Below are 21,077 nucleotides of genomic sequence, written 5' to 3' on the forward strand. Positions count from 1 at the left end.
GTGGAAATTTCGAAATCAAACTCTAATGTAATTGGGGGCAGGGGGAGCACATCAGGAAGCTCTTGACCAAAATCAACTATCATCTTTTGGTATCTGTTCATCTTTGGGGCTCCAAGGAGCCACTGAGCCACCCAGGTGCCCCTTGAGGTGGAATTTAAACACGGGTCCACCATAGACCCTCCCAAAGGAATATGCTCTACAGGGAGTTCAAAGTCAGGTTGACCTGGGTTAAAAACCTAACTTTCCTACTTAGAGCTATGTGACAATTGTAGCTTCTCTGTGCCTCAGTCTCCACCTTCCTATGCTGCCAGGTGCTGGGTGGAGGAGAACAGATACAATCCATAAATGGGAGTTATTTTGTCATCTTTTTAAGATTTTTTTTAACGCTTATTTATTTTTGAAAGACACAGAGAGAGTGTGTGTGTGTGTGGTGGAGGGGCAGAGAGAGAGGGAGACACAGACTCCGAAGCGGGCTCCAGGCTCTGAGCTGTCAGTGCAGAGCCTGACGTGGGGCTCGAACCCGTTAACTGTGAGATCACGACCTGAGCAAAAGTTGGATGCTTAAGCGACTGAGCCACTCACGTACCTTGGGAGTTGTTTTGTCTTCTTAAAGGTAAAGTAATGCTGGGGCACCGGGTGGCTCAGTTGGTGAAGCATCCGACTCCTGATTTCGACTCAGGTCACGATCTCAGTTTGTGAGTTTGAGCCCAGTGTGCTGATAATGCAGAGCCTGCTTGGCATTCTTCTCCCCTCCGTTCCCTACCCATTCCTGGCTCAAGCTCTCTCTCTCTCTCTCTCTCTCTCTCTCTCTCTCTCTCTCTCTCTCTCTCTAAAGAAATGCAAAGTAACATCTACAACAGTCCTGACCACTGTAACTAACTGCCGTGATGGAGATGTTCTAGGTCCCTCCACTGTCCAATGCAGGGGCCACTGGTCTCATGTAGCTTCAGGGTGAAAGTGAGGAATGAAATTTATTTTAAACAGCTAACGTGGCTAGTGAGTAATCGAACTGGACAGTGTAGACAGGCCCAGAAGACAGCCAGATTCAGGGGGAGGCAGATGGTACAGCAGGTAACAAGAGGAGCCAGGAGAGATGGAAGCGACAGGGGCTACAGACACGTGGCTGGACTGTGTGGAGAGCTCAGAAGGACCAGGAATGGCAGGAGCAGGTGGCTCCTAATGCTGAGTTGCTTTCAAGCAGGGGGAGGAAAGAACAGGCCTCGGGAGGTAGCCCAAGCGAAAGCCAGACACAAAAGGCACATATTCTATGACTGCGTTTATAGGACACATCTAGAATAGGCAAATCTATAGCGCAGAAAGATTAGTGGTTGTCAGGGACTGGGGACAAGGAGGAGGTGAGAAGGGGAGTGACTGCTAATGAGTATGGGGTTTCTTTTTGGAGTGGATGAACATGTTCTAAAATTAGGCTGTGGTGATGGTTGCACAACACTAAAATCCAAAGACCTGTCCGCTCTAAGTGGGTGGATTGTAGACTATGAGATTTCTACCTCCATCAAGCTGTTTAAAAATACCAAAACCTCAGGAGGCCTCAGGTCAGTGGGACCCCCACCCCCCGACTTGGGGGTGGAGGGGGTGTTGGTGGGGATGCAGGCACGGCTCAAGTCCTGGAGCCTCAACTGCAGGAGCATCAGGATGGCTCTTCTCAGTTGAACCGTGTTCCATTTCCCCTCCCAAGACTCTGACTTTGATTTAAAAAGCAAGAGCCATCCCTAGAGCTGAAGCCTTTACCGGGGAAGAGAAAGTCAATGTATGCAGAAGAAATTAAACACCAGATGGTGGGGGTTGGAAAGGACTCCTGAGAGAGAAGGAAAATGCTTGAGAGAGGCAGAAGGTGCAAGAAAAAACCCTCTCTGATCCCTCCTGGAAGGGCAATGCCATCAGACATTAGTATGACATTCCCAGAGGTAAAGTCACAAACCTGGTCTCATTTCCTTCCTAATGCCTTTCTTCATCAGGGACTGAGACGCTCAGGTGAGCACACCAGGTGAAGGACCTGGGAGCCTTAGGGCAGTGTGCTGGCTGAGAAAGCTGGTGCAGAGGCTGCCTCTGTGGGGAGCTGGGAACCAGGAGTGTGGCAACACCTAGGTCCGAGGATCCTATTAAAAAATAAAACGTGTCTGCGTGTGGGTTTTAAAAAGGAATACAAACAGTTTTAATTAAGATACAGCTATATGATTATAGAGGTACACAAGCCTCAATGTTATCTATTTATTTAAAGTTCATCGAGAAAGGGGAGGGGGGGCGGAGGCGCAGAGACAGAGGGACAGAGAATCCCAAGCAGTCTCTGTCCTGTCAGCGTGGAGCCCAACACAGAGTTCGATCCCATGAACCGTGCATCATGACCTGAGCCGTAACCAAGAATTGGACAAACTGACTGAGCCACCCAGGCATCTCAAGCCTGAATATTTTTTTAAAGGTTAAAAATAGTACTTTTGGGGGCACCTGGGTAGCTCAGATCGTGATCTCAGTGTTTGTGAGTTTGGGCCCCGCATCAAGCTGTCTGCTGTCAGGGCAGAGCTCACTTTGGATCCTCCGTCTCCCTCTCTCTCTGCCCCTCCCCCGCTCACACTCTCACTCTAAAATAAACATTAAAAAAAAGTTGAGGGGCACCTGGGTGGCTGTTATGCGTCCAACTTGGGCTCAGGTCAGTGGGTTCCAGCCCCACAGTGGGCTTTCTGCCTTCAGCGCAGAGCCGGCTTCAGATCCTCTGTCCCGGTTTGTCTCCCTCTGCCCCTCCCCCACTCACATGTGTGCTCACACGCACTTTTTCAAAAAGGAATAAACATTTAAAAAAAAGGTAAACACAACTACCTTTGGCATACTGTTTTGTACATTTTCAAGAGAAACAGCAGTCTAAGGACAATGTTAAATTGAAAGATGTTAAGTTGTACTTCACGTTCTATTTTTATATCAGGTTCTATCTCAGGAGAACAAGAATCCTAAGGCAAAGATTTGAAAAGACAAGATCTGCCACCTTGATCTTGAGTGACAGAAAAATTTGAACTAGATGGGAGAGAACTTCAGGTTCAATCACCCTCTCATTACAGAGGAAACCAGTTGGGAAGGGAGTCCTCAAAGGAAGCCCCGCTCTATCTTGGCCCCATTTTCCAATGTGTGAAACGCCCTCTGTGAGAAGACACCTTACGGGCATACTGGTTATGTAATAGTTTAATGTGTATTTAAACACATAATGTAGGGGGCGCCTGGGTGGCTCAGTCGGTTAAGCGGCCGACTTCGGCTCAGGTCATGATCTCGCGGTCCGTGAGTTCGAGCCCCGCGTCGGGCTCTGTGCTGACCGCTCAGAGCCTGGAGCCTGTTTCAGATTCTGTGTCCCCCTCTCTGACCCTCCCCCGTTCATGCTCTGTCTCAAAAATAAATAAACGTTAAAAAAAATTAAAAAAAAAACACATAATGTACATTAAAAACAGAATTAAAATATTAAACTTGTGATTTCATAAATACTAATGGTCAGAACGAGGTGCAGTTGAAAAAGGTGCATTTCAAATGGATTTAGAACACCAGGTGGTGATGGTTGTACAGGACTGTAAATGTACTGAATGCCACTGGATTATCTACTTATGAGTGGTTTAAGAACACCTGGTGTTATATATGTATATTTCATCACAATGAAACAAAACATTAGGTAGAGTACAGTTGTGGCAGGACTGGCGCAGGAAGTACCCCAGTCCTCCAAGGAAGTGGTGCCTTGTCAAGCGTGCGGACCATCTATCTGGGAGCAGTGAGTTATTAGCAAATCCCTTCTACACCAAGATAGCTGCTCTAAGGGTGGGGGTGGGTGGGGGCCAGGTTGCAACAGTTCACCACCTGAGGGAACCACAAGAGTTGTAGGCCCCCCAGGTGCCTTCCACTGGAGCCTAGGGGGCAGCGTGCAAGCATGTGTGAGGAGAAGGCACAGCTTAACTAAGGCACATTTATTTGCTCTTCTGGAGTTATTTCTCCTCAGCAGTGGTTAAGAGAAAGGGCTCGGGAGGTGGGCAGACCTGGCTTGATTCTCTGTGCACACCACCTTCTGGGAGACAACACAGTATCCTTTTACTGAAGCTTTTTTAATGTTTATTTTTGAGAGAAAGAGCAGACATGTGCACACAAGTGGGGAAGGGGCAGAGAGAGAGAGAGGGAGACAAAGGATCCTAAGCAGGCTCTACACTGACAGCAGAGAGCCTGATGTGGGGCTCGAACTCGCAAACTGTGAGATCGTGACCTGAGCTGAAGTCAAGACACTCAGGAGGCCCGAACCAATGTCTTTTAACCCCAGTTGACTCACCTACAAAACGAGAATGGGAACAGTAGCTCCCTCCCAGGGATGTTATAAAGATTGGAACATATAACATGTATCAAGAGTTTCCCATGGCACCTGGATTGTGGTAAACAGTCAATGAAGTTAGCTAGGATAATTACGGCAGAGTAATACCAAGTTTTCGCTTTTAAACTTATTTTTAATGAACACAAACGAGGAGAAAGCACTATTCCCAAATTTATTTGCATTCAGAACTCTTACTTCATCAAACATTTCATGGGCTAGTACTCAGTGTTAACTCCCACTGAGAAATGCTCCTCCAGATACACCTCACAAACAGAGACTCTGATGAGGTTGGGGCCTGGCCCACCCACAGCCCCTGTGCTGGCTGCAGGCCTCTAGCCTCCCAGTCCAATGCTGAGCCTGCAGCCCGTGGATGTCTCAGGAGGCCCAGCTGTAGAGTCTGAGAGAGTGATCTAGAATTAGTAGTAAACTCAAGGAATCCTAGAGATGCCCTTCTGTGACCTTGTTCCGAGGTCAGAATGAAGGGGACAGGAGCTGAATCACTTTGTGGTGGAGCATTAAAGGCCCAGACAGTACGGGTCTCCTGTTCTGGGACTCGGTGCTGGTTGGCTGCCTCCCTGGTGCGCAGGAAAACTCCACAGCCCAGAGAGGGGATCTGCACTCATTGGTCTAGCCAATTCTGCAGCGTGGCAGCCGCTACTAGAAATGGAAGCAGCACAAAAATTAACATTTACACAAAAGTTTGAAGATGTTCCTGAGAGCTTGTTTGGAGGCTCTAGCAGGGGAGCACAGCTACCCGCATACCCTTGACCGAAGAACGGTCCTCCTCTATTGGGGAAGGCCGTCCTCTTCAATAGAGTGCGCAGCTTCGGGAGGGACGCACACGGAACGGTGAGGGAGGAAGGGGACACCCGCCTGGCCAGCCAGATCAGCCGCATCAACCCTGGCGATCAACGGGGTGACAGATGTCGCAGCCAGATCGCCCTCACATCCATGAAGATGCTCCTGTATCAGCAGGAATGTTGCGGAAGAATACGGAATAATGGAGAAGGTAGTTTTCTGGGGAGAAGTTATGTTCTTTCAGGAGCCTTTGGTGAGTTCAGTTCCATGAAACAGGCACATCAAAACAAAACCTTATTGGGGTACCTACCCATTCTTCAGGAACGTCACCATCCCCACCAGCCCCAAGGACCCCACTGACCACCCCAACAATCAATAATAACTCTGAAGACAACGTCAATTCTTCTCAAACAGTTTAATAGCAAATAAACAAAGGAAGGTACCACACTTGGCAGATACAAAATGACTTTTTGTCCGTGTGTCTGTGCAATTAAAACAGATTTAGGTTCCCCGTTGGGACAAAAGGAAAAACACACAAAAAAAGGAAGGAGATTCCTTTTAAACACATACTCCCTTGCTCCAAACTTGTAACAATTTTTTTTTTCTTTTTTAATCCACTACACAAACTCTGTGATCAGGTCAGAAAAGCGACAAAGGCTCTTCTTGCCCTTTTTTTTTTTTTTAAACCATTAAAGTAAAATCCATAATTTTCTACATAGTACAACACAAGTTCACACAGAAAAGACATTTTCTTTTGCAAATCAAAACAGGAAAGAAAGGAAAGCTCAAACAAGGTAAAGGAAAAGCATTTCTACGGCTGAATCACGACTTTGAGTTGATTGAATCCCGTTGTTGCTGCAGAACAGACTGTGCGTTTGGTCATAGTGGCAATTTTTTTTCTCTTCACATTGTGAAATCACTTTACATTGTTTTCTAGTAGAAAAGGCAAAAAACTGTACAAAACCCCTAGTGTTAAATACAACGTTTGTACCAATAAAAAACTCACACAGGTTTGTCTCCAAAATGTAAAGTTTCTTTTTTTTTTTTCTTTTTAAATTATTCACAAAAAGCAGCTGGAAATCAGAAAGGCAGCTGCCGCTCCAGGGTCTCAAATCCATTAAAACCACCACAGAACAATTAAAACAATCAGAGAGAGAAAAGGAAAAGGAAACAACGTCCAACGTTTGGCATTTGGTTTTATCCACAGGTTTTCCCAGAGCTCCTCTTGGAATTGAAAGCAAAATGTATTGGCAAACACGGATTCTGAATACACAGGAAGGGGAGCCTCGGCGCCTTCTGCCAACAGAGGCGGCTCTGTGCAGTCAGACTGTGGGGTGCACGGCAGTCTCGCTCAGGCTGGGGTTCCTGGCCTCTTTCCATCCAATCACCCCTTCCAGGAAATTAAGCAGCCTACCATACACTGGGCCTCCATTTGGCCGCCCTTTCCTCCTAGTAAGAGTGGCCTCAAGCATAATACTAGGCAACCCGCCGGGTCCCACAGAAGAAACTCTGCCAGGACCCCTTCCTTCATCAACCCCTGCATGGATGACGCTAACAGTGCTTCTACCTTCCCCACCCCCCTCCCCCCCCCCCCACCGTCCCTCGGCTACCCCTCTTCACCATTCCCTGGACAATCCTACTTCCCAGCTCTCCCACCCGCCAGCAGCTTAGGTCTGGGTGGAATCTATCACAAACTCCTCCCTCTGCAACCTCTTACCTCCACAGATCCATCCCGTGACCTCTAGTCTCCTCTGGCCTCTCCCTCCGCCATTCACATTCTTACTCAAGTCCCTAAGACCCTGAGGCTGGATGGTGCCACAAGAGAGGAGAGCAAGTTCCCCTCAGGGAACCAAGGAACTGGCTTGCCTGGCACCCAGGGACAGTAGCTATTTGGCTCTTCACCCAATTAAAACAAAAACAAAAACAAAAACAAAAACAACAAATCCCTGCCCTCACCCCCACCCCACTAAGCTAAGCAAGAGCAGAGCTGTGGTGAAGAGCCAGTGTGGGGTAGTTGGTGCCCAGGGCTGTAAACAGTGTGAAGACTGTAGTATTGTGCTTGTCACCTAGGAAAAGCGCTGGCAGGTATATTGCCGCTTAGTGCATGGATGGCCTCCTCCGAGTGGTTAAGAGCACCCTCCTTCTTCGGGGCTGAGGGACACTCACTACCCCTAATGCGCTGAACCTCTTGCCCACCCGCGGCCACCTTCTGGGTTCTATCTCTGCTCCTCGTGCCTGTCCAGGCCCCCTTCCCACCCATCTCTGAGCAGAGCAGCCAGCTTCCGCCTTCCCCCCCCACCCCCCCCCCCCAATGCTGAGGCCTGGAGGCCACATGAGGTGACAGTCTAAGTGCACAGGCAAACGCTCTAAGGGCAATAGAGGAGAAAGTTGCCACTTCAAAATAAAACAATACAATCTTGAAAAAAATAATCAACCCCACAACAATTTAAAACAGCTTCTTTGAAACCCTTTTAAATCGGTCAGTTTTTGCACAAACTATAGAAAACAGAGAGGTGAAGGTGATATATACGAAGGTGTGAAGAAACAGCAGGAAACATGCAAAACTTGTTTTTTCTGGGCATAATCTTAGTAGGAAAGGAAAAAATTCAAAACAAAAAAACACAAAAACAATACAAAAACAAAAAAAATCAAAGCATCACATTTTGCTGTGGAGACTGTAGGAACAAGCATGGAGGCGGGCACAGCGGGGCTGAGGGGAAGGGGCCAGAGGGATTTGAAGGCTCCCTGCAGGGTCACTACAGGGAAGAACCACAAAAGAAAAAGAAAAAGGGCTGGCTGGGGCCCAAATTGCAGCCTGCGGTCAAAAAGGAAAGGGGTTCAGGTGTTTTCTGCAGTTGAGAACTCAGAAAAACAAAAAGAACACATGCGGTCTCCTCAAGCCCCACAAACTATATCAGCAAAATGTGCTCAGGAGCCTCAAAGGTTTTAGTGACATCTTTTATTTCATTGTTTACTTCAAAGTTGTCTTTAAAACTAAGCACACAGAGAAACAAAGCCTAGAAACGGACTGGCTGTGTGTTCACAGAAATACAAACACCACGCGGTATGTGCTAGTAGGGCTGCTCTGAAGACAGTTACAAAGAATTGGAATCACAAAATCAAGTGGTTATCTTATGAAGTTCTAGAAAAATAGATTTTTTTATATTCAAATGCAAGTTTAAATATTTCCCCTTCAGCAGTCGTTCTAGCAAAACCAATTTGGCAGCACAAAAGAAAAAAAAAAGGAAAAGAAAAAAAGAAATAACAAAGAAAGAAACAAACATAATAAAAATACACGTCAGCATCAAAGGTCAACACAAGGTCAAAGGTGAGAGTTCAAGCATCAGAGAAGCTGAAGAGACAGGGATTTGGACGATGTACTTGACGCCACATCGACATGCTTTAGGCACAACGATGAACAAACGGCAGGAATCTAGAAAAAAAAACAAACCAGAAAGAGGGAGACCCACTGAGTTACACAGAGCAATACATCCAAACAGAGAGAGAGAGAAAAGGAACACTCACTGTGTACAGCCCTGAAATGAGGAGGCGGGCGGGGCGGGGGCTGGGTAATGACAGGGAACTTTTGCACATGCTAACAATGGACACAGGGAAAAGTCAAAAAGGACATGGAGGACACCAAGAAAACATCCAACTGCCAGAGACAGAAGGGAACCTAAGGCTTGGATTTCCCGAGGCGCCCCAACTCGTCCCAGGAAGAAGGTAAGGTCTCTCTGGTGGAGCAGAGGTGCAGCCTCCCCACTCCTCAAACCCAGGAGAAAATAGAAGACCATGGCTGGGGTGGGGGAACTCTCTAGGGGAGAGGGCCAGGATTTCTCCTCAATTCTACAGGGATGGCCTTTTGTTTCCAGAAATCCAAGCTTTTAGTTTCCACACAGGCCCTGGCCACTCATGTGGGACCCAGGAGACAGTGTCTGGCTGCATTCAAGGCAAATCAATTTCATGATAAAACCCAAGTAAGAAACAAAACTATAGCAGAAAACACATTTATGTAAGTGAAACCCCCACACAACAGAAAAGGATTGCTTAAGACTCGACTGCTAGTCTCCACTCTCCGAACTGAACCCTTCCACACTGTGAGACTTATAGGGGAGCAGCTTCTTCACAAACCATCTTTGGCCTGGGGAGAGAACTGTGCTCAAGGGCAGTGCTACTGTGCTCACTCGCTGGGCAGGAGAGAGGAGAACAGAGAGAAGTGCCTGGTCTCACCAGCTGGCCGCTGTGGCAGCCCAGTGCCCTGCTGTGGCACATGCTCCTTTTAGAAAAGAGAACTCACAAGCAGGTATGAAACCTCTGGGTCTGCTATCAAAGGTGGGCTGACTGCACCTTTGCCTTTCATATTATTCAAAAAGGCATTTCAGAAGGTCCCGGAGCCCAGGACAAATCCATGGACAAATAATTGTGAAATGGGGGAGGAGGGGGATGGGAGAGAAAGTAGGGAGGGAGTGGAGTTCTGGGCTTTGGAAAACCCCATAATGGCCAAGGAGGAAGACAGAACAGAAGGTCAGCTATCACAGCACCGGCAGCACCCTGGGGAGCACAGCTCTCTCCTCCGCCAATTCACAGCATTAACTCCTTCCCCTCTGGCAGATTATTAGCTGGGCTGCAAACGGGCCACAGAGAGTCAGTAGTTTCAATCATACACAGCACCCTGTGTGTACAACAATCACATTCTGGATTCTACAAAATCCTGGCCTTTTCCAGAGATATAATTTAGGTAATAAATATTCTCCACCCCGGAGCTGTATAAAACTTCTATAAAAATAGAAACGACATTCTTGGTTCCAGCCGGTTGGGATTCAGAACAGCGCCTCCCCAACCTAGCATTTTTTTCTTTTTTTCTTTTTTCTTTTTTATTTTTATTTTTTGCATTTATTTAAAAAATCCCATCATGACCCTGGAAGCCTTTGGAACAGTTTTATCCTTGAAACACAGGACACATTTCTCCCAGTGCACGGAATTCAAGTTTACGTGGTTCAGCTTAAGAAGTATGTTTCACGTTTCTTAGAGGACAACAGACCCAAGTTATCACTATGAGAAGGGAACAGCTGTCCCTGCTTCAATGGGATAATCCAACACCACCAAACTATCTGTACAACAGCAAGACGGTCAATCCCTGTCTGTGACCCAAAGGGACAGCATGACAAGGAGAGAGTCCCCATCTGACTTAATACCAAGGCAACCCCTTTAATCTCAACTCTGCTGTTAGGGGTCAGGACCGATGTTTGTGAGGCTTAAGATCCCAGGGACCCTGTCCCTGGCCTTGGCTAAGAGTCATATCCCAACAGGGCTACCTCTGCCCAGGTGCACATTCCCAACAGCGCGTCCTTTCTGGCTCTCCAGCCCCACAGCATTTCTTGGAGCAGAGGAAGGGCCCAAAGGCTGTGTGGGTCACAGGCAAGAGCCGCAGTGATGCCTGTGGGAGGCAGCAGGGAGCTAACTGTAAGCATGAGGACAAAAATGAACATGGTAATACTGAGGTAAATGAACACTAAATCCATATGGAGGCTGTAAACGTCCTGTTGTCTCCTCTGTCCCCAAGAGCAGAAGGGGCTGGAGTGGTTAGAAGAGGGGCCTGTCTTGGGGGGGCGGCGGAGGGAGGGCAGGAATACCACATCTGGGATCCCTCAACCACAGAGGCAAGCAAAGATTTCTCATCCTTTTACGGATAAGTGCTGGCCGCTGACAAATGCAGCACTCTGGCTTAAAGGTGCCTTCTGATTCAGGTACACCAAGAAGAAGGCTCCCCCCCCGCCCCAATTCAATGGCTTTTGATCACTCTGCTCAGGAGAGGTGCCCCCTTCAAGCTAGATACTGTAAGCTCTTCTTAGATCTACCCTCATGAGAAAACTGTGGCTTGGGATGGAACTGACACTCTGCTGTGGTCAACTACAAGGAAGGAAACCAGACAGTGTCTTGCCTAGAGACCTTGTTTAAAGGGACCTATTAGAAATGGGCCGTGGTCTAACAATGTGGTGTTGAAATAAACTAAAAACGATCTTTTTGACTGGCTGCTTCTCCTTAACAGCCATCAGCCAGCCGGAGCCAATCCAACACCAATGGGTGGCTGGAAAAGCCGGTAATGGGTGATGTCTCCCTGCAGGTTGCCTATGTCAAGCTAATTTAACAAATGCTTTATTTCCACAGAACTGTCTTCCCCTTCTTGGGAAAGAGCAGCAGAAATTCTGCACAAGAATCTGAAAAACAGGTGGCAAGAACTCAATAACTCCCCAGAAGATAGCTATGGAGGCACTTCAGCCTCTGGCTCCTGGGGCCATTGGGTGTGGATCACTGTCCTCACCTCCAAAGCCAGCCTCGCCTCTGCCCTCCCCCCCCCCCCGCCGCCCCCAAGGCTCTTGGGCACCAGTTCTCATTTCACCCACTCTCGCACTCAGGGAGATTCTGGGGTCAATTTTTGGTTTCACTCAGTCCTCTCTTGGGGTAGTGTGGGGAAAGGTCTGATCTTTTTTAATGCTTCTCCATTCCCCCTCCTCCCCCCAGGGCGGTTTGATGTTGGTCCTTCTCAACACACACTGGTTACAAACACAGCAAACTTTAAATAAAGAAAAAAACTCAGGATATGGCACCTAAACTCCAAAGTAAAACACTGGAAACCAAAGCACAAACTCGTCCTCTGTACGAAGCGAAACTCCCACAGAAGGCAGTAGCCGAGTCTTCGGGGCAAGCTGTGCCTGCGAGAGTGGCAGGGATCAGGGTCCAGGGCTGTCAACACACAGCCTTAGGGCTTCGAATCATTAAGGGTGCTCCTCCCCCACTTACCAGAAGACCCTCTCACTCCAGTCTCAGAGGGGAGCACGCTCAGTAGGGCTTGCTGTCATTCTTCGAACGTTTGAGCTGCACTTTAAGCCGCTTCATTCCAATCTGAAAGCCGTTCATGGACTGGATGGCAGCTTGAGCCGAAACAGGATTGTCGTAACTTACAAAACCTGTGTATCCAAGCAGAAACCTGGGTGAATGACATGATGAGCCAAGAGATATCTTATGAGCATAGTCTCAAATCCCAAATTTCTCAGCAGGGACAAGAATTCTGGAAATTGTATCACATGAAACAAATTAGATTCCCGACAGTACCACTTGACTTCTACATGGCACTTTTAAGTTTTCTGACCAACTATTTCCATACATTATTTTTACTTCCGGAGCAACAGTATGGGTACAAATCCATCATCCATAAACAGCAATAAAAAAATTGATCTGCCCAAGGTTGAGTTAAATGGTAACCCAATTCAAACCCTGCTCTTCCTGCTTTCAGACCCTTTTTGTTCTCAGTGGTAAAGGCACTTAACCCTCCCGACACCAAAAGAGAAGCCAACATACCAAAACACTTGCTCAGGTTTGTCTGCTTGTCTATGAAAACCTTGGCAGACACGACATTCCCAAAGGGCATAAACATCTGCAGCAGGTCCTGATCTCCAAACTCCTGGGGCAGGTGGTAGATGAACAGGTTGGCTCCCTCTGGACCTTCAAAATACCCAGTGATCGAAAAGGCATCAGTGTTGGGGCCCCTGGGTGGCTCAGTTGGCTGAGGGTCCGACTCTTGGTTTTTGCTCAGGTCATGATCCCAGGGTCATGGGATCCGCTATCAGCACAGAGCCTGCCTGGAAATCTCTCTCTCCCTTTCTCTGCCCCTCTCCCACTCTTACTCGCATTCCCTCTTTCTCAAAAATACACATTTAGAAGAAAAAAAAAAGGCCTTCAGTATCAGTGTCAAACTTACCCCCCACTGCTTCTCATTTCTATCTGCATTAAAACAGTCTGTGTCCCAACACACGAATTCATTTGGAGAACTACAGATTCTCCAAATACGAAACAGGAACTAAAGGGCAATCACTGAAACAGACTCCTTCCCACTAAGGCGTGTTAGGATTTGACCCTGTGGGAAGAGCAAGTGCTGAGACAATAAACTAGGCAGACTTGCGTGTGGTGCAATAAAACTGGAGACTAAAGGCTTGTACAGAAACACAGAAAAAGAAGTAGAGAGAGATTATAAACATAACAGGTTTCCAAACTGTGCTAGAAAGTATCAGGACAGCAAAGAGAGATTGGCAGTTGTGAGGCAGGAGGTGGGGGCCGGGAATGACTAAGGGACATGAGGGAATTGCGGGGGTGGGGGGAGCAATGGAAACATTCTCCATCTGTAAAGGTGGTTACATGACTGTATGCATTTATCAAAGCTCACAGAGCTGTATGCTCCCCAAAGGGTGAATTTTACCACATGTATAGTATACCTCAATAAAAAGAAATTACATTTTAAAAAGTGCCTATGACTGGAGCACCTGGGTAGCTCAGTCAGTTAGGCATCTGACTTCCATTCCGGTCATGATCTCACGGTTCATGAGTTGGAGCGCCGCATCAGGGTCTCAGCTGTCAGCACAGAGCCCACTTAGGATTCTCTGTGCCCCTCTTTGTCCGCCCTTTTCCCACGTGTGCACACTCTCTCTCCCTCTTAGGTGTCCAACTTTGGCTCAGGTCATGATCTCACAGCTTGTGGGTTTGAGCCTGCGTCGGGCTCTGTGCTGACAGCTCAGAGTCTGAAGCCTGCTTCAGATTCTGTATTTCTAATTTCTCTCTCTGTGCCACCCCTCTGCTCACGTTCTGTCTCTTTCTCTCTCAAAAACATAAAAAAATAATTTAAAAAAAGTAACATTTAAAAAGAAAAAAGAAAAAGGTATCTATGATTAACTCTGAGCTCAAAACCAGAATGTGCTTTCTTCTTCCAACCATTTACACTCAATGACTTTCTAACCAAAGGCAACTTATTATAACTGCAGTCCAGCCATTCTCCAGCCACCCAGCCTCCCTGCTGTCACCAAACACATTACAGAACACTACTGCATCAGGGCCTTTGCACTGATGAAACAGAGGTGTTCCTCTGCCCGCATTACCCTTCCTCCTCTAGATGTATGCACTGCTAGCTTACTTCCTCAGGTCTCTGATTAAACAGCAAGTGAGAGACCTTCTCTGACCATTCTACACAAAATGCTGTGCCTCTGGTGCTCCCCATCCCTCTTTCCCATTCATCAGTCTTCAGAGCACCATATGGAACACCTCATGCTTTTCCTGCTTTATACTGTCCATCTCCACAGTTCTTCCAGTTCCTCCACTACCATATCCTAGGTACAGAAGCATCTTGATTCAGAGCAGGTGAGGATGCACCGTACCAGGAGTCCTTGCTGCCATGGCGAGAGAGGCTATGTGTCTTTTCCCCACATCAGTGCTTAAACCTTGCCAGCTTTGGGCTGCAGAAATCCAGTCAAGTATGAGCACAGAGGTGTCAGCAGGACTTTCTATTGATACAAACCACCTTCACGCCTCTTTCTGCCTAGAAAAGTCTCTCCTGAATTTAATCCCATTTATGCCACAGCACACACTTCCCAATCCATCAACCCACGGGCCATAATTTTCTGTCCCGTCACCTTCAGTGCCTCGTTAATTAGGAAAAGCACAGATCAGAAAATGAGGAAAATGCCAAGTAAGAGAGCTTAAAAGGGACACCTTGACAGAAGATATCCTCTGAGAAATTTATAATCCACAAAGATGACTTCCTAACAAAGACAGATTGTCAAAATACTGTCACACGGTAAGGTCAGTATGCTTCTTCATCTAAAACCTGCAGCCAAAAAAAATTAAAAAAATAAAAAATAATAAAAAAAATAAAAAATAAAAAAAAATAAAACCTGCAGCCAGATTACAGGAGGGCAAACACAGGTTCTCATGCGAGCCACATCCAGAGAACAGTCCCAAAGCAGAGCACACTTCTCAGCACAGAACTTCTCAGTCTACCCTTGACACTGCCAAAGAAAAGCACTGATCTGACCACCTCAACGATCCTCCTGGCCTCTGGCCTGCCTTCAGCTCCGCCTGCGGGGAGAGCGACCCCCTCGTCGTCCTTCCGCACTCACCTTCCTTCTGGCTTCCAGCAGCACCGATACTCTGCTGTGTCAACAGGTTCTGGTTGTACAGAGTAGGGAGTGCCGCGGCAGCATATTGCTGGATTCCCGAGTAGGCCTGCGTCAGGGCCTCCATGGTGCTCCCGGTGCCGTTGGAAAGGCCACTGCTGCCCAGGCCACCATTTAAAGCAGCCATCCCTTGGTTGTGGGGAAGAGCAGGATTAACATATTGGGAAGACTTGACTGACACCAAACACAACTCCAAGGTTTTCCCTTTTATCTCTCTCTCAGCTTCTCCCTGACTGGTCAGGTCTCAGGACACTCACCAGGCCTTACTGCCAATGGGAACATTAAAAAATGCCACACGCAGGTGTGGCTCTCCCCATTACATTCTTCCTACCTGTGTGAGACATGACAACACTTACACATGACCTGCTCCATTTTCTCTCTGGCTTTCTGCTACTTTCTCACAAAGCTGGAATGTGGCAAAATAAGCATCCCATATTTGGAGACTAAAAGGGGTGTGTGTGGTTTACGACAAGATGTGGGTAAACCCTATCATCAAAATAGCAGCAAATTCTATGTGCCTGACACTGTGCTAAGCCATGAGCTCAGCACTTTACCTATGTTTTCATTTACTTCACAGCCCTCAAAGTATTCTATTCCCACTTCACAGATGAGAAAATGACCTTAGAAAGGGGGTATAAGGTTATAGCTAGTTAAGGAGCAGAGGTGGGATTTAACTCAGGTCTGACTTGAAATCCCACCATTATTCCTAACTTCACCGGGCCACCTTGTTCATTCCACTGGGGACCCTAAGATGTGCTACCTGAACAAAGAATGGCATCCAGGGGCTGTCTCTCACCTGCCAAAGAGCTGACGTTGAGGCCTGCCGTTGCTCCAGCTAATGTCTGCAGGGCTCCAAGGGAGGCGATGGGGTTGACAGAGCTGCTGCTGCTGGAGCTCGGTGAGGACCCTGTGACCAGAAACCCAAGTGTTAAACTTGAGCCAACACGTGCTCCTCATGTCAACAGGAACCAAAGCACAAGAGTAATACTACTCAAGTATTCTCTTCATAAAGAGGTTTTCAGTTACTGATTCTGGTAACTGTCACTGCGGGACACAGAGTCAAATGAAATGACAGTTACAACAAACTCAAAACTGTGAGATTTCTCTTAAGTCACAAGACGACATTTGAAAATTAACTGTTCATAATCTTGACCCCTTTGGAAAGGGATGTTAACCACTCTCCAGAATGACAGACCCCTCTCTTGGGATTCTGCACAAGGCACACTGGGTTCCGGTGACACGCTTACCTGAACTGGTGAGTACGCTGAGGGGGCTGCTGGATGTAGTGAGAGCATTGGTACCACTTGGTGTGTTCTGAGCTGCACTAGCTGCAGCAGCTAGGGCAGCCAAATTCTGTAACTGCATTGCATTTAACCCTGCAACATCCAAAGCAAGAGATCAGCCAGCAGATAAAGGTTCCTCGTAACCACTCCAGCAATGACCGCACACACTGGCGAAGGCTGGTCCCAAAAGGACCTCTTCTAGATAAACCTTACAAGTAATACTACAAGGCTCCAAAAAAGATTCAGGTATCACTCAATTCATTAAGAAACTTGACATCATTTCCTCAGAGAAGAGATATCTAATCCAACAGCATGACACCCCAAGTGAACATTCACAACAGGGACTGGCAATTAGGAAACCAGGAGAGGGTTAGGTCTGTGGTCTACCATCACACCAGGTGTCCAAGAGAACAACAAATGACAAAACCTATGGCACAGAGCAGGACTGCATCTGAGCCCCTCGCTCCCACTTTATGGGGGATTTGCTCTTTCCAGCGGAGGTGGACAGGCAGAAAATGCAGCAGGATTCAGGTGGCCAAAGGAGGAATGACAGGAGGGGAATACATGTGAGAACAGCAACAGGAGAAAGACTAAGGAAAAACCACCACTTTAATAGCAGATTACTCATCAGAAAGAAGAGAGAGAAAAACAATGCGGGGGGGCGGGGGGACACCTCCAAGTAGAATCCAAGCAACAGTTAAAAGGAACAAGAAATCTGAACTGCACCGACAGTGTGTTGCAAACCATTTATTGGACCATGGAAAAGCAGATGGGAAGTGGTTTGCGGGGAGAGTTAGGAAGAATAAAAAACGAAACTACAACAGAGATTTCCAAAAACTTAGCAACTTTCGAAAAACGTACCAAACTCCAGGTCCCTAAGACAAAGTGAACCACTATCAAAATTTCTCACACACTAAAATGCAGTTCACCTAAGACTACCCCTTTCTCAAATACACTTGCTGGGCCTTCGCCCACTGCAGAAGGGTTAGGGGCAGAGGCCCTGGGACTGCTCCACTCCCTACCTCCACTAACTTGTCTGATGGCCCTACTTTTGTCTGTGGAGCCCCATTTTGTCATCAACTCGGATATTTGTCAATTAAGTTTTCTATGCGTGTTAACAGCAACAAAAGGTAATTCACCTAAGAAATTAACATGTATAAGACACAGAGGTAAATTAACTGCCTAGATTTCAGCAGTTTCTGGGTAAGTCATTTGCATGGATTTCTTATTAGACTTTACAGATTCACTGGAAAAGTCACGTTATTGTGGAAATAAAGAGTTCCTGCAATCTTCTCCTTATCAAAACGGCCTCAGATAGCCCACACATGCTAACATCTCTTTTCCCATCTTCCTCCTCAATAGAGACTTAAAGGGGTGGGAGTATCAGACAACCCCAAAGCAATCTTGCATCAGCAACTAACAGAGCCACCTTCTAGAGACAAGGCGGTTGAGTTCTGGGATGTGCATCTTGCGTTGGGTTTATGTAATGAGTGGGAAAACATTTGTTTTCTGTACAAACGGTGCAAAACTCTCAGACTGTTGTTAGCTGGGTCTGGTGGCCTGGTGGCTGCTGCTCCTCCACAGCAGCATAACACTTACCTCCCATTGGGTGGAGGCTGCTCAGGGTGTTGAGGTTCCCAGAGGAGGCAGTCTGCTGAAGGAGCTGCAAATAAAGCTAGACATTACACCAAAAAACAGAACAAGAGTGAGAGTGAGGGCTGGTTCTGCATCTGGGATAACTCTACAGCACAGCAAAGCGAGAGTGCAGAGGCCCCCAGAGAGAAGAGAGTTGAAGACAAGAACCCAAGCCAACACAACAGAAACATGAGGCTTATGACAGCACAGGACAATACGACACAGCTAAAGCCCTGGCCCAGAAGACATTTACAGTCACTGAGTACTGACCAAGCTCAAGTCCCTGGGCAACAGAAAGGCAGCACAGCAGAGGACAGAAGTCGAGCAGAGAACCAAGCTCAGCTATGCAATCCACTGCAATGAGAGTCTGCAGATGGAGGACTGCCACGTCTAGTTCCTCGCTCCCAAGTTCTTAGTTCATTCCACACACATCTTATTTTGCAGATTGTTCCCACCTAGGCACTCAATTTCTACTTCACACTACTATTATTTTAAATATCAAATCTAAACCATTTCAGGGTATTTCTTGGAGTCATTCTTTAGTGGCGACAACGGAACACGAAAAGACCAATCTTTTGATGCTACATATCCATACAGCCCCATTTATCTCCTCCCCCACAAACTGGTCTTCACTGTTACAGATGACCAAATGACTGACGAACGGACTGATCATGATCAGTGCAGTGTATATTCTTTCAGTTGCTGCCCCCTAACAAATACAACAAGAGGTTGTCCATGAGCTTATGGATCTCCATGATCTTACTATCTTTGCAAACAGCAACCTTTGACTAACAAACCGGCTGAAAACCTTTGCTCCATTCAAAGCCAATCACTTTTCCTCATGTACAACTGGTATCCTCGTTTCTGAATCCTTTATTCAACCTGTTGCCCATTTCCATGAACACCCGATCTGGTTCCTCAGTCATCATGAATCCCTTTAGTCCATATAGGTTTTAGGTTCTCAAACCTCCAGATATAGAATGACAAAATGTATATACACACAATTTTTATCAGCTTCTCAATGGGGTCCAAACCCCACAAAGATTAAGAACCATTGCTCTAGTCTAAACAGACTAGAGGTTCAAGTCCACCTATTCCAGAAAGAACCTCATAATTAATATTAATGTACTATCATTTATATACCACATGTCCTCATTTTTGTCTTCTTAAATACCCTGGGCAATGTGCTCAACCCCAACTGGTGGGCTGTGCATTCTATACTTGGCACCTTCATTTCCTCCCTAAATGAGAACAGTTCTGAGGGCAGGGATCATGTCTAACTGAAACAGAAAGACCGCAGCTCTCAACAAATACCATCATGTGCTGCTGGATGTGGTGATGGCAATAAAAAGGAGACTCTACCGTAAAAAAGAGCTCCAAAACTCTCTAAGAAAGGCGAATGCATATAACGGAGATCATTTGAAACGCATTATCATTTTGGCAGAAGACTAAAATAAAATCTCTCTGAATTTCCTGAACTTACAAGCAATGTTCTAGCACTAAGAAACAACTTAATCTGATGAGATATACCAACCATCTATACTTTTTGACTTCAGAGAAATACTAGCTGGAAAACTGGGATTTCTTCTAACATTTTAGAAATATGAAGACCAGGAGGCAGCAAATTAGCCAAAACTCAATACTGGGAGACAGAAATCATTGCCTTTCTTGTTTCTGTATAGGACAATGTTTTAAAGGATGTTTTAAAATTTAAATGTTTAAATTACATACTTTTAGAGTAAAAGTATGTAATTATTCTTATGTGTATATTTTTGGGACTATCCATACGAATCTATTGGTTTCACCACTGATTTTCCTTCATTGACAGCTTCACAGATGAGATAGTTTTAAGTATTTCGTACTGCTATTCTTTTAAGATTTTAAAGCAGTGATAATCCCCTGTAACATATTTGTAGATCTAGTAAATCTAAACACCAAATTAGAGCCTTTGGACTACGTAAGTCAAACTCAAGAACAAGATGGAAAGAGTTAAAGGCTATCCATCTATAATGTAGGGAACTCAAATATACACCTGTAATACTCATTTAATAATGTCTGTGCCAGTATCTTGCTCTCTCAGTGGAAAGAAACATTTACCATACTCTTCAGGAAAGACTCAATAAGCATTTAATTATGTTCTCTACATCTGGGAGAAAGAAATATGGAGATATTTGGTAGTTAAGATTCTCTTAGGATTTTCTTCGTAAAAAAATGAAGTGACAGGGACACTGGAGATATTTCTAAATCTTTGTATCAGGAAATCAGGATTTCACTTTAATAGTAATGGAAGTCTCAAATTATAACCAAAGTTGTGTTTATAAGACAGAGAGAGAGACAGAGAGAGAGAGACAGAGAGAGAGACAGAGAGATACACTAACATAACTTAAAAGAATATTGCATTGCCTAAAGTTTTACGTAAAATTTTGATATGTTAAAGTCGTAAATGCCATTGTGTCTATTAGCTAGGGATGGCACAAGAAGAAAACAGCTGGGAGCTTGCACAGTCTGCAGAAAGCAAACCACAAAGACTCACTGCTAAATACTGGGGTCCAAGAGTATTTAGACCAGCAAGGTTTCCCCACACAGATGCTGCGCTGATTTGCTGCATCTGCTGCTGGAGCTGCTGGGCCATTCTCTTCTGTTCTTTGTCCTTCTGCGTATCAGCAAATTTTACCACCATGGGAGATGAGCAGCCCTATGAAAACACCAAAGCCAAAGGGTGAAAGTCCTCCTTCTACACGAAGGAAAAACCCTTCTTTGTAGTGACACACAAGATGCATTCTAATTTCATTCACTGCCACATGACTCTCTTCCTGACAGACACAAATGGCAAAAAGACAAATTTAAAAGGGCAACTTCTAATATGTTAATTTTTTAAAAAGCAATCATTTTTTTCACTTTAAGATGCTTAGCCTGCTTAACCTTTAGGGCAGTCAGAGGCTGCAGAACTTTAATGGCCAACTGTCCTCGCACTCTCAGGCTAAGGAACTTTTCCCTTTCATTCATCTGCTCCCT

The 21,077-nt window shown here is 46.1% G+C and overlaps 1 protein-coding gene across 15 annotated transcripts in view; it reads right to left on the reverse strand.

Annotated features, from left to right (window-relative positions):
- Window positions 1-5,543: 5,543 nt before the first annotated feature.
- Window positions 5,544-21,077, reverse strand: part of CELF1 (CUGBP Elav-like family member 1) — a 75,530-nt gene continuing 59,996 nt past the window's right edge. For 11 of the 15 annotated variants that reach the window (XM_045039277.1, XM_019812410.3, XM_019812412.3 and 8 more), the window contains 7 exons: window positions 20,596-20,757; window positions 18,027-18,102; window positions 16,392-16,520; window positions 15,941-16,051; window positions 15,088-15,273; window positions 12,503-12,646; window positions 5,544-12,111 (listed from right to left, as the gene is read on the reverse strand). In XM_045039277.1, coding sequence (XP_044895212.1) covers window positions 11,984-12,111; window positions 12,503-12,646; window positions 15,088-15,273; window positions 15,941-16,051; window positions 16,392-16,520; window positions 18,027-18,102; window positions 20,596-20,757 — 936 coding nt within the window. In that variant the 3' untranslated portion in view covers window positions 5,544-11,983. The remainder of the gene's footprint in view (window positions 12,112-12,502; window positions 12,647-15,087; window positions 15,274-15,940; window positions 16,052-16,391; window positions 16,521-18,026; window positions 18,103-20,595; window positions 20,758-21,077) is intronic. The other 4 variants (XM_045039272.1, XM_023239830.2, XM_023239827.2 and 1 more) reach the window with 3 other exon arrangements.

Source organism: Felis catus, chromosome D1, assembly GCF_018350175.1.
Source record: "Felis catus isolate Fca126 chromosome D1, F.catus_Fca126_mat1.0, whole genome shotgun sequence".
Lineage (NCBI taxonomy): Eukaryota > Metazoa > Chordata > Mammalia > Carnivora > Felidae > Felis > Felis catus.